Source organism: Lactuca saligna, chromosome 6 (genome assembly GCF_052625555.1).
Source record: "Lactuca saligna cultivar CGN05327 chromosome 6, ASM5262555v1, whole genome shotgun sequence".
NCBI lineage: Eukaryota > Viridiplantae > Streptophyta > Magnoliopsida > Asterales > Asteraceae > Lactuca > Lactuca saligna.
In genome coordinates, this window is record NC_136422.1 from 144,218,054 (window position 1) to 144,232,167 (window position 14,114).

Sequence of the window (14,114 nt, forward strand, 5' to 3'; positions counted from 1 at the left end):
TTATGAACCTATCAACCAATGTGATTTTATTTCTAGCCTAGTTAAAGTTGGCACGCATTATTAATTTCATCGAATAATATTTTTTTTATTAATTTCGTAATTACTTATATTTTTTTTAACCGGCAAACGATATATATATATATATATATATATATATATATATATATATATATATATATATATATATATATATATATATATATATATATATATATATATATATATATATATATATATATATATATATAAGTAAAAAAGGGAAGCACACCTAGCAAGGAGCTAGGAAAAAAGTAGAAAAACTAAATGAAAGTTACAACAATTTGAATGGGAGGATATTTTGATCCATCCAATTAGACCTCTTTTACCACCTCTATTATATAAAGAAAAAAGCAAAGCACACTAGCAAAGAGCTAAGAAAAAAGTACAAAACAGAAGCAGAAAAACTAAATGAAAGTTACAATAATTTGAATGAGAGGATATTCTGATCCGTTCAATTAGGCCTCTTTTACCACCTCTATTTTTAACCCAAAGAAATGTGGTTGATTTCACAATGTCTGCTAAATTCGTAGTGCATAACTGTTTATTAGAAAATATTCGTTCGTTTCTTGCCTTCCAGATACTCCATAAGGTCGCATAACAAATGCTCAGCAACCTTTTCTTCTTCTTGGGACAGGTTCCCTAATTGGAAGCATAATCGAGAATATCGTGCACCTTTTGGAAGCTTATTAATGGAACATTACACCAATTGAAAATTCATTCTATGACAGTTTTAACAAAAACACATTGCACTAGGATGTGATCAGTTGTTTCTTCCATTGAGTTACATTGACAACAGGTGGTGGTTGGCAAGTTTTTGCCCCTACTCGATAGTGTTGTCATTGTGGATATACGACCCCGTTTCGCCCTCCAGATAAAACACAAGACCTTTAGAGGTATATCTTTGATCCAAATGAAGCTGTCAATATCTACATGTCCATTATCTTCCAGGATGTGGCGAATAGCACTAACCTTGTATTTTCCATCCCCGGTAATTTCACACCTCCATGAAATGTCGTTTCCTCCCTGATGCTTTTTGATAATATTGTCGTGTGGAATGCCCTTCTTTTCTAGTTCACATTTGTTTCCAGCTATATTGTTCCATACCCTGGTCATTGACTTCATAGAGTAATAATCATCCCCTATATTATGCAGTTTGTGAATCCCTGTAATGACTTTTGCCCATAATGTGGATGATTCCGACCTTAGGTGCCACAACCATTTCGCCAGGAGTGAGATGTTAATGGATTTTAAGGATCTAACTCATAGTCCTCCTTTATCTTTTTCCGCAATAACCTTCTCCCATGATATCTAATGTATCGTATTTTTGTTCTCAGACCCACCCCAGAGAAATCTCATTCTGATTTTTTCCAATTTATCCAAAACACGATTGGGTGCAGCAAATAGAGACATATAGTAGATCGGTAAGTTACCTAGTATTAATTTGACTAGTGTTAGTCGTCCACCAAACGACAATGTCTTTGATTTCCAAGCTGAGAGTTTTTCTTGAATCTTTCAGTTATGGGAGTCCAATGTTTTGTGAGCTTCATTTTGGCTCCCACGGGGACACCAAGATATGTGAAAGGTAACATGGGGGGTTCGCACCCAAGGAGGTGGGACCAACGGGTAACTTCTTGTATACTCGAACCAAATCCAAAGACATTGGATTTGTTAAAATTGACTTTAAGTCCTGAAGCCGCTTGAAAGCAACTGAGGATTCGTGATAAGTTTTTGATGTTATTTTTTGACCATTCCCCCACAAACAAAGTGTCATTAGCATATAGAAGATATGAAATCAAAGGTCCTCCGTGTTGTAATTGCAGGCCTTGAATGACCCCCGCTTTACATGTGGCCTCCATTTCCACACTAAGTCTTTCCATGGCAATGATAAAGAGGAAAGGGGAGAGGGGATCCCCCTGTCGGACGCCTTTCAGGGTCTTGAATTCATCAGTTGGATTCCCGTTGATTAGAATTGATGTATGATTTGATTGTAGACAATCCATCATCCATAAATGCCATTTTTTACCAAAGCCCATTTGCGATAGGTTGTTGTCCAAATATTCCCAATTGATGGACTTAAATGCCTTGTCAAAGTCCACCTTGAAGAGTAGAATTTTTTTTTCCAAGAGAACAACTCATTAACCACTAATGGTCCATCAAGTATACTTCTGCCCTCCACATATGCTGATTGCACTTCATTGATACAATGCCCCATTAATTTCTTGATACGTAAAGAAAGAATTTTGGCTATAATTTTATCAATGGACCCGATGAGACTGATTGGGCGATAATCTTTTAGCATGAATGGATCTTTTATTTTTGGGAATTAAGGAAATGAACGATGCAGTGCACGACTTATCAAGTCATCCATGTCGTTCAAAGTGTTTTACCACCGCTGCAATATCGCCTAGTAACACTTCCCAGTAAGTCTTAATGAACTTAAAAGTCATTCCATCTGGGCCTGGCGATTTTTCATTGCCGCAAGCCCATACTGAGGCTTTTATTTCTTCTAGAGAGAATGGAACTTCTAAATTTAATCTATCATATTCAAATAGTCTTTTAAACAGGGGGCTTCTGAATTTCGGTCTTTGTGGGCATTGTTCCTTGAACATTTATTGAAAGAAAAGTAAAGTTTCAGCTTTTATTTTTTTGGGGTCCGTGCACCACTCCCCGTTTATCATAAGACCATTTATGTGATTCCTTCGAGTATTACTGTTAGCATAGCCATGAAAGAATCTCGTGTTTTCGTCTCCATCTATTGCCCATTTGATTTTTTATTTTTGTTTAGCATCCATGACCGCTAGTTTTTCTTTTTCCGCAATTTCCTTGTATCCATTTCTTCTAGTTTCAATCTCCATTTTAGTTAACAATCTAGTTTCCGCCTCCTTGTCTAGTTTGTTCACAAGCTTCTGAATTCTGAAAGTTTCATCTTCTGCTTTTTTAGAGTCTAATGTGTGCCAGCGTTTCAACTCTTCTTTGACGTGTTTGAATTTTGCAGCTCAGTATTGGTCCGGGTTACCACACCCTTTGAAGTTATTCCACGCCTTAATAAATGCATTCTCAAAGCCATCTCTTAGCAACCAAGAGTTGAAGAGTTTGAAGGGAGGTGGTCCAAAATCACACCAGATGGATTAGAGTAGTATGGGGCAATGGTCTGATAGTTTCCTTGGTAGTGCAGTGACAGAGGCCAAGGGGATAAAATCAAGAAAGTCTTGACAAACAAAAAATTTGTCGAGCTTACTAAGTTTCAAGTCATTATTGTGGAAGCAGGTGAATCGGTGACCCCCCCCCCCCCCCCCCATTTTTATATCAATGAGTCCTGTTTCGTGAATGTAGCAATTAAAGTGTGTAGTAGATCTTGAGCAAACCACTGAGTTGAATCTTTCTTCCGGTCTTCGATCCACATTAAAATCACCCATCATTACCCAAATCCTCTCTTTCTCCCTTCTGATGTTTAACAATTCTTCCCATAGTGCTTTTTTATCAGAGATTCGTTGTGGCCCATAGATGTTTGCAAAAATGAATGGTAATTTAAACCGCGACCATTTACCAATGTTTATGAGGTAGTTTTTAGAGGTGATGACCTCAATTGATGTGAATACACAATTATCCCAAATATTCAATAAACCACCAGATCGCCCTGTTGAATTAGTGCGTACAGCCTCAAAATCATTTGATCCCCAACAAGCTTGTAGATCAATAATTTCTGCATCCAATTTCTAAGTTTCCTAAAATTCCTTATCCATATCACATTGTGTGCTTCCCCCATCCCACATATATTTAAAGACAAAAAATTCATTGGACCACATTATACTCACCTGTTTCTCCAAGAATGTCGGCTAAGACCGGATTCGTTGCATTGACCTCAAAGCCAATCAAGTTACTGATTGCAGTTGTAACTTCAAATTCAACATTTTTTGGTTCATGATCACTGGTTGTAATCCCTTCATTAAAGTGTGTGTGGGAGGAAGGATTGGGGATTTCCTGAAAATGTATAGTATTTATTGGGTGATTTCCTAACGTCGGTGTAACAGAAAGTGGGTATGTGGGATGATCTTGAGTGTCTTCCTCAAGCTGAAAGGGTATACAATCGGAAAGAGGGGACCTGTGTTTTCTTTTTTGATTTAGTGTGGAATTTTTAATACCCTTTGTTCAAATTTTGAGTGCTAAGTGTTGGGCTTCACTGATTCGGAATAAATGGCCCAAAACACCCAGTTAGTACCAGTCCATCTAATATTATTTTGGGTCCATTAGTGTCCCCACCTAATGGTGGCGTAACTGCATTCAAATCAGGCATTGTTTCCACTACTCGTGTGCACGATTCATGATGTGTCCTGATTCATTCTGACACCTCGGGAAGAGGCTGTAATGAAGAATCTTGATCCGGGGATTTTGAGTCGGAATCTGCTACGAGAGCAGCATCCGTGGTTTCCACCGGTATATTGGCATCATCTAGAATCTCACCTTCTTCTGTCTCTTCCATTTGGGTGTCAGGGATAACTTCTTCCCCTTGTTCCTCATCCAGTTGTCACAATCCAAAAACTTTTCGTCATTGTAACCTGTTTCTATCAGAAAAACCGTTACGTTCCAATTTTTCCGTTAACTTTGGTTTAAATTAATTAAGTTGGGACTTCTTATTTTGACATCATAAGTGTCGGAACACAGTGAAAACACGTGAAAACATCCCAAATTGTTATTTGGAAAATTTCTAGTTTCGACCACGTCGGGTTACGGCAACTTAATCGGGTACGACCAAAAGCCCCGTTTAACGTCAGTATCGGGTAGAATTCCACCGAGCCTCAAACTCAAACCATATTCAAGCTGGAAAGGACTTCATTTGAAGCCTTTTCACTCTCTCTCTCTCTCTACTCTCTCTCTAAAAAATCAATCATTGATCCAAAATCACCTCTTTCAAGCTCCAATTTGGTATGTAATCCTTCCTAGCTCATAGTATAATACATTTAGCTTTCAAATTCATGTTTAATTCATGAAATAGGACCAAATACTTGTATTTATGGCCCGGGAACATCCCTAGGACGCAAACACACATAAATGGGGTTTTTGAGCCTCAAAACCCTTCCAAACCACTTTTGGAGATTAGATACGACTTAGGGGCTTACAATACCGGACTTGGAACACCAAAACGTTATCATTTGAGGGGTAAACAAGAGTTTACGGCGCAAGAACATGCTTTGGACCATAAACACCATTTCTTAGGCCGTGAACACCTTTTAAGGTGTTTAAATTCCCCTTAAACACCTCCTAAGCCTTGGAATAAAGTCTAGAATCATCCAACATTGTGTTAGGGACCTTAAACATGCAAGAAACCATACCCTAGGGAGATTACGGCCGTAAACCCCCATAGGAATGGTTCCTGGGCCGTAAACGCCTTTATGGTGGTCAAATGGTGCCCTAACTTCCTTCCATGGCTTGTACTTTTGACTAGAAACACTTGTGCTTGACCTAGGACCACCAAAACACCATAAGAATGGGTACTTGAGAGTTTACGGCCGTAAACTCCTAGTTTACTGCCATAAACTCCTCTAATGGTCCAAATGATGATCAAGTCCCCTTCCAATGCCTTAAAACTGAGCCTAGCAATACCCCACAAGAGTTTTAAGACCATTAAGCACCCAAGAACACCCCCACCATGAGTTTACAGCCGTAAACTCATGGGGACATGGTCTTAGGGCCGTAATCTCCGTTTGGAGTTTACTCTTGAAGATCAAACTCCATATTCAGGCCATATACCACCCTTAGATAGTGGACTGTCTTATCTAATTACTAGTTCAAAGTCTAATTAGATACAATTATGTATCTCTTCATATTACATAGGAAGCTCGCGTGTTCTCAAGCCCCGAACTGACACATAGCATCCAACTAACACATTTCTCGACTGGTGAGTTCATACCCTACGTTTTTCCATGTTTTCAGGGGGGAATACAAGCAAAAGTACAAGGAAATCTTGTGCTCAAACTTATGATTTCATATGAAATGTTTCATATTTCGTATGCTTTTAACACTGGAAACTGTATTAACCAATTGTTCAACTTGCATAGTAAACCGTCAAACTATTTGTGAAACTCGTTTTAAAATGTTATATTTTATATTTCACAAATGAATTTCTAGATCATTACTGTTAAAAGCATTAACTTAGAACTTTCGAAATGTCTTTGGTATCACTCCCCTTAGATACGAGAGTGAAGGACTTCAGCACATTAGATCCGTCCTTTATAACACTCCCCTTAGATAAGGAGAGTGAAGGACTTCAACACTTTAGACCCATCCTTGATAACACTCCCCTTAGATACAAGAGTGAAGGACTAATAAACAGAATTTTCCATATCATTACTTTTAAATTTCCTTGGTAACACTCCCCCTAGATTTGAGAGTGAAGGACTACTTTTAAAATTCATTAATCTTAAGATTGGAGACACGTCCTTGGTAACACTCCCCTTAGTTACGAGAGTGTAGGACAACCCCCGTAACCAGAATCTCCTAGAGGGAGAGCGTGACTTAAGTGTAAAGATCTATATGGTATTGACAACCCTGCACCTGGCTGCTAGCTACAGTCGAACCGAAAGGTTCAAGGGTGACAAAAGTCATAAAATGATATTGGCCCCTGTTTCGAGCCTTATCTAGTCTATTGTATGTTTATGGAACTCGCAATTTAGATTATGAATACTTTTCTACTTACTTATTAGTTTTATATACATGTTAAAACTAATGTATTTTTCAAAGATAACCACGCTTTCAGGAAACTTTACAAACACTTTAAGTACGGTAGATACTTGTACATTACATTCAGAACCAATAACCGACTACAAACTTTTAAGGAAAATAAGGGTTTTTCTTGGGATAACTGAACAGTTCATAACCAAAACGCATAACAAACGGATAACTAAACTTTACTTATATGAAAATATGGGATTTTCTTGGATAACAAACTTTTTCGGAAAACCAAAGGAAACATGTTCATTTTCAGAAAACAAACCGCTAATGAACTCACCGACTTTATGCTGATTTTGAAACTGCTTGTATTATTAGGTCCACATTATACAGGTACCCGCAAACTTTTGGAGAAGACGGAGTGTTTTATAAGACTCGTCTTTACTTTTGTTCAAACTATTGTGTAGATAAAACATGTATTACTTTACTTTCAAACAAATGTAACTATTCCTATGTAATGTAATGTTTTGTGTTTACAATGCTTACTATGTACATTGGTTGTGATACTTTACGTGATGTCATCCGCCTCAGAACGTTTCCACCATCGGTTTCGGGGTGTGACAGATTGGTATCAGAGCCCTTGTTTATAGTGAACTAGTATACCAAACCTTACATGGTATAAGACTGTAAACACTAAGGGGCCGAAGTGCTCTGAACTAAAAGTATACTTTAAAATATAAGTATTTTTAAAAGTATACAAGTATACCTAACCGCCGGAATTCGTAACCTCGAGTAGAACAAAACATAAGTAAATGGGTGTTGTACGCTGCCGTTAAACTTGGGCAGTTATGTAGTCGTGTCTAGGGTCAATATAGCCTGATCAACTATATTCATTCGAGACACGGCCAACATGTGCTTGGGAGTGACTGTGGTGTGCATCATGCCTAAAACTTACCTAATATCCAAACAATGATTCATCATTGCAGCGAAACATAAAATACTATGGGAGTATTTTAGCCAAAGCCGATTACGTGTAGAAATTCATTCAGAGTATTGCTACTCATTCCTTCCTTAGCGATAGTTTATCTGCTTTGATAACTTCTTCCTGTTTTATCGCTTAAACAGGACTTTATATCTGTCATAATGATATATCTCTTGTTCCATATCTCTTGATTCAATTCAGAGGACTTATGATCCTCTCTTTCCTGGCTATTATAGATCAAGATGCCTCCAAAGAAAAGACCCAGCGCAAAGAACAACAATCCTCCTCCACCACCACCTCCTTCTCTGTTTGACCCCGCCATGTTTCAAGCAGCTGTTAATGCTGTTGTGGCTGCTACCATATCACAAATGAACCTCGGTGGTTCTGGCGGGCCAGGAGGTGAAACTCAGCCTCAAAACCAGGAAAGTAGCCAGGGATACTGAAAGGAGTGTTCCTACAAAGACTTTATGAACGAGAAACCCACGCCCTTCAATGTCACTGGAGGTGTCATTACCCTAACCCGATGATTCGAGGAAATCAAATCTATTTTCGAAATCTGTGTCTGTTTGGAATCCAATAAGCTGAAGTTCGCCGCTTGCACCTTCACCGACAAAGCCCTGACTTGGTGGAACGGCCGAGTTAAATCCTTAACTTTACCTGTAGCCAATGCTATGGGTTGGGAGGTCATGAAGGAGCTTTTTCTTGCTGAGTACTGCCCTTGGGGCGAAATGCAGAAGTTGGAACACGAACTCTGGAACCTGAACATGAAGGGTTCCGATATCGCCGCCTACACCTCCAAATTTGATGATTTGGTGCTTCTCTGCCCGGGAATGGTTACCCCGGAGAGTAAAAAGATTGAGAGATTCATCTGGGGGTTGACCCAGCCAACCAAGGGTAACGTTTTGGCTGTAAAGCTACACACTTATGATAGCGCCAAATGCTTAGCGCAAACCTTGATTGACCACAGTGATGACCTTGAGGAAGCGGCCACCACTCCTGATCCAAAAAAGAGGAGTGGTGAGAAAAGAAAATTTTGGAAAAAGAACAAGAGTCAATCTTCCCAAGAGTCTTCAAAGAAGCAGCAAACTGTGGCAGTCCGCACTGCTACTACCCCTGCTGCTGTTTCTACCGTTGGATCCACAGCCCAAACACCTACCAGTAGGTATGCTGGTACCTTCCCCATGTGTAACAAGCGCAACTATCATCACCTCACTTCCTGCCCATGTTGGGAAGTGAATTGCAACAACTGTGGCAAGAAGGGCCACACTGTGTAAAACTGCAAAACACCAACCCAATCCACAAATCAATCTTTCGGAGCGGGTGTCGGTCAAGCCTGCTATGGATGTGGTGAAGTAGGGCATTTCAAGATAAACTGCCCCAAGGCAGCAACAGCGGGCAACACTGAGAGAGTCCTAGCTATGGGACTGGAGGAGGCAGTCGCCGATCCCACGTTGTCTCAGGTACGTTCCTTCTCGACAACTCTTATGCTAGTATCCTTTTTAATTCTGCTGCTGAATGAAGTTTTGTTAGCCATTCATTCAAACATTTTCTTAAACAAAATCCCCAACCATTAACCGAAACATTTACCGTCGAGATGGCTAATGGTGAGAAAGAAAGCGCTAGCGACATATTCATAGGCTATACCCTTACCCTGAACGATCATTCTTTCCCCATCGACCTAATGTCAGTTTCCATTAAGTGCTTTGATGTTATCATTGGCAAGGATTGGTTGAGTCCCAATCATGCAGATATCCTTTGTTACGAAAAAGCCATCCGTCTCAATCTCCCCTCTGGCCAGACTCTCATGATCTACGGCGATAGACTTAGTTCCAATCTTCGCATCATATCTTGCATCAAAGCTCAAAAGCTTCTTCGAAAGGAGTGTCATGCATTCCTAGCTCATGTAATAAATGAGAAATAGGAAGTTAAAGACCTCGAGAGCATCCCCAAAGTCTGCAACTTTCCTGAGGTCTTTCCTAAAGAGCCCCTGGGAATTCCTCCCGAACGCCAAGTTGAGTTTCGCGTCGACCTAATTCCTGGAGCTAATCCTGCAGCCAAATCTCCGTATCGCTTAGCTCCAACAGAAATGCAGGAGTTATCCAGTCAGCTTAATGAGCTGCTCGACAAAGGGTTCATCAGACCGAGCTCCTCACCCTGGAGAGCCCTAGTGTTATTTGTAAAGAAGAAAGATGGATCCTTTCAGATGTGTATAGACTACCGCGAGTTGAACAAGTTGACGGTAAAAAACCATTATCCTCTTCCTCAAATAGACAACCTATTCGATCAAATTCAAAGAGCCAGTTACTTCTCGAAGATAGACCTTAGATCAGGGTACCATCAGCTTCGAGTTCACAAGAATGATGTTTCCAAGATAGCATTCATGACTTGATATGGACACTACGAGTTCGTGGTGATGCCCTTCGGTTTAACCAATGCATCCCCTGTGGTCATGGACCTGATGAACTGGGTGTGTCGTCCTTTCCTGGAAAAGTTCGTCATCGTGTTCATTGACGACATACTTGTCTATTCCCGAAGCGAAGAAGATCACAAACAATACTTGAGGTTAGTGTTGGAAACACTTAGAACGGAGAAGTTGTACGCAAAATTCTCCAACTGTGAATTCTGGATTCGGAAGGTAGCTTTCCTTGGTCACGTGGTAAGCGAGGAGGGTATACACGTGGACCCGTCCAAGATCAAGGAGATATAGAATTGGTCAGCACCGAAGACACCCACAGAAATCCGTCAATTTTTGGGTCTCGCTGGCTACTATCGCAGGTTTATCCAAAAAGTTTCCAGAATCGCCAAACGCCTAACTACTCTGACACATAATGGTGTACCCTTTTTTTGGAGTGAGAAGCAAGAAACCGCATTTCAAACATTGAAATGAGCCATGTGCAGCGCACCTATTCTGTCCCTGCCCGAAGGAACAGAGGATTTCGTTGTCTACTGCAATGCGTCTAATCCGGGCTTAGGCTGTGTTCTTATGCAGAGAGGAAAAGTTATTGCTTTTGCCTCAAGACAGCTTAAGGCACACGAAGTTAACTATACGACTCGTGAACTGGAGCTAGGAGTAGTGGTTTTCGCACTGAAGATTTGGAGACATTATCTTTACAGATGCAAGTGCGCAATCTTCACTGACTATAAAAGCCTGCAGCACATCTTCAATCAGAAAGACTTAAACATGAGACAACAGCGATGGGTAGAGCTACTCTGTGACTACGAGTGCGAAATCCGCTACCATCCCGGAAAGGCCAATGTGGTAGCAGATGCCCTTAGCCGAAAGGAGAGTTCAAGCTGCAAGGCAAATACACTGACGATGACCATCATTTCTCACTTATCTGCAGAAATCCGAGAAGCCCACTTGGAAGCCCTAAAATCAGATAACGTTTTGAATGATGCCTTGAGAGGAATGGATAAGATACTTGAGATCAGAGGTGACGGAGTCTACTGTTCCATGAACTGAATCTGGAGCCCAAAGTTCGGAGGTTTCAGAGACGTTGTCATGAACGAAGCTCACAAGAACAAATACTTTGTTCACCCAGGTTCGGACAAGATGTACCTGGATCTCAAGAAACAATACTGGTGGCCAAACATGAAAGCTAAAATCGCAACCTTCATGGGCAAGTGTCTGACTAGCGCCAAGGTAAAGGTCGAGTATCAGAAGCCCTCGGGTCTACTCCAATAGCCCGAGATACCTGAATGGAAATGGGAGTTGATTACCATGGATTTCATCACCAAGTTACCCAGATCTCCGAGTGGGTACGATACCATTTGGGTAATTTTCGATCGTCTGACAAAATCCGCTCATTTCCTTCCGATTAAAGAATTATTCAAGATGGAAAGACTCACGCGAGTCTACATCCAAGAGATAGTCCGACTGCACGATGTGCGTGTGTCCATTATCTCCGATCAAGATAGAAGGTTTACCTCAAGATTTTGGCAATCCCTTCAGAAAGCTCTTGGAACTAAGTTGGACATGAGTACAGCTTATCGTCCTTAGACTGATGGATAGAGTGAGAGAACTATCCAGACCCTAGAAGACATGCTGAGAGAATGTGTCATTGATTTCGGAAAGTCGTGGGACATCCATTTACCCTTGATTGAATTCTCGTATAACAACAGCTACCACACCAGCATCAAGGCTGCTCCGTTCGAAGCCCTCTACGATCGTAAGTGCAGATCCCCTCTGTGCTGGGCCGAGGTTAGAGACACGCAGCTAGCCAAGAGTCGAGTCCCCAACAGTGCTCTCACTGGTCCTGAAATCATCCGCGAAACCACCGAGAAGATCATCCAAATCCGAGAGCGTCTAAAAGCTTCACGAGACCGACAAAAGAGTTACGCTGATAAATGACGAAAACCCTTGGAATTCCAGGTTGGAGATCGTGTCCTGTTGAAGGTATCGCCTTGGAAAGGCATGATACGCTTTGGAAAGCGTGGAAAACTTAACTCGAGGTACATAGGACCTTTCGAGATCCTCGCTAGGATCGGTCCTGTAGCCTACAAACTTCGACTACCTCAAGAACTTAGCAACATCCATCCTTTCTTCCACGTCTCTAATCTTAAAAAGTGTCTATTCGATGAAACCCTCGTGACCCCCTTGACGAGATCGAGATCAACAAAAACCTGAACTTTGTGCAAGAACCCATCGAAATCATGGATCGAGAGATCAAACGTACGAAACAAAGTCGCATCCCGATAGTGAAGGTTAGCTGGAATGCCAAGCGGGGACCTGAGTTCACTTAGGAGTGCGAAGACTCGATGAAACAGAAATATCCACATCTCTTTTAAATTCCATGATTTGTATCTAATCTCTAAATTTCAGGACGAAATTTCCTCTAACGGGGGGATAATGTCACAATCCAAAAACTTTCCGTCATTGTAACCCGTTTCTGTCAGGAAAACCGTTACGTTCCAATTTTTCCGTTAACTTTGGTTTAAATTAATTAAATCGGGACTTCTTATTTTGACATCATAAGTGTCGGAACACAGTGAAAACACATGAAAACATCCCAAATTGTTATTTGGAAAATTTCTAGTTTCGACCACGTCGGGTTACGACAACTTAATCGGTATGACCAAAAAGCCCCGTTTAACGTCGGTATCGGGTAGAATTCCACCGAGCCTTAAACTTGAACCATATTTAAAGTTGGAAAGGAATTCATTTGAATCCTTTTCTCTCTCTCTCTACTCTCTCTCTGAAAACTCAATCTTTGATCCAAAATCACCTCTTTCAAGCTCCAATTTGGTATGTAATCCTTCCTAGCTCATAGTATAACACATTTAGCTTTCAAATTCATGTTTAATTCATGAAATAGGACCAAATACTTGTGTTTACAGCCCAGGAACATCCCTAGGCCGCAAACACACATAAATGGGGTTTTTGAGCCTCAAAACCCTTCTAAACCACTTTTGGAGCTTAGATACAACTTAGGGGCTTACAATACTGGACTTGGAACACCAAAACCTTATCATTTGAGGGTTAAACAAGAGTTTATGGCCCAAGAATATGCTTGGACCGTAAACACCATTTCTTAGTTTGTGAACACCTTTTAAGGTGTTAAAATGCCCCTTAAACACCTCCTAATCCTTGGAATAAAGTCTAGAATCATCCACCATTGTGTTAGGGACCTTAAACATGCAAGAAACCATCCCCTAGGGAGATTACAGCTGTAAACCCCCCAAGGAATGGTTCCTGGGCCGTAAACTCCTTTGTGGTGGTCAAATGGTGCCCTAACTTCCTTCCATGGCTTGTACTTTGGACTAGAAGTTGTGCATGACCTAGGACCACCAAAACACCATAAGAATGGGTACTTGAGAGTTTACGGCCATAAAATCCTAGTTTACTTCCATAAACTCCTCAAATGGTCCAAATGATGATCAAGTCCCCTTCCAATGCCTTAAAACTGAGCCTAGCATTACCCCACAAGAGTTTTAAGACCATTAAGCACCCAAGAACACCCCCACCATGAGTTTACAGCCGTAAACTCATGGGGACATGGTCTTAGGGCTGTAATCTCCATATGGAGTTTACTCTTGAAGAGCAAACTCCATATTCAGGCTATATACCACCCTTAGATGCTACCCGGGTCACTCCTAACACTTGAAATAAAGTTTTTCGCGCCTCGGAGTGTACTGTCTTATCTAATTAGGAGTTCAAAGTCTAATTAGATACAATTATGTATCTATTCATTTTACATAGGAACCTCGCATGTTCTCAAGCCCCGAACTGACACATAGCATCCAACCAACACATTTCTCGACTGGTGAGTTCATACCCCTACGTTTTCCATGTTTTCTATGTTTTCACAGGGGGGGAATACAAGCAAAAGTACAAGGAAATCTTGTGCTCAAACTTATGATTTCATATGAAATGTTTCATATTTCGTATGCGTTTAACACTGGAAACTGTTTTAACAAATCATTCAAC

General features: G+C 40.7%; 1 protein-coding gene across 1 annotated transcript; it reads right to left on the reverse strand.

Moving 5' to 3' along the window:
* Nucleotides 1-1,490: 1,490 nt before the first annotated feature.
* Nucleotides 1,491-2,072, reverse strand: LOC145002971 (putative mitochondrial protein AtMg01250). Its single transcript, XM_078962147.1, has one exon. It carries the CDS (start codon nt 2,070-2,072, stop codon nt 1,491-1,493), a length of 582 nt encoding a protein of 193 aa, XP_078818273.1.
* Nucleotides 2,073-14,114: the final 12,042 nt, after the last annotated feature.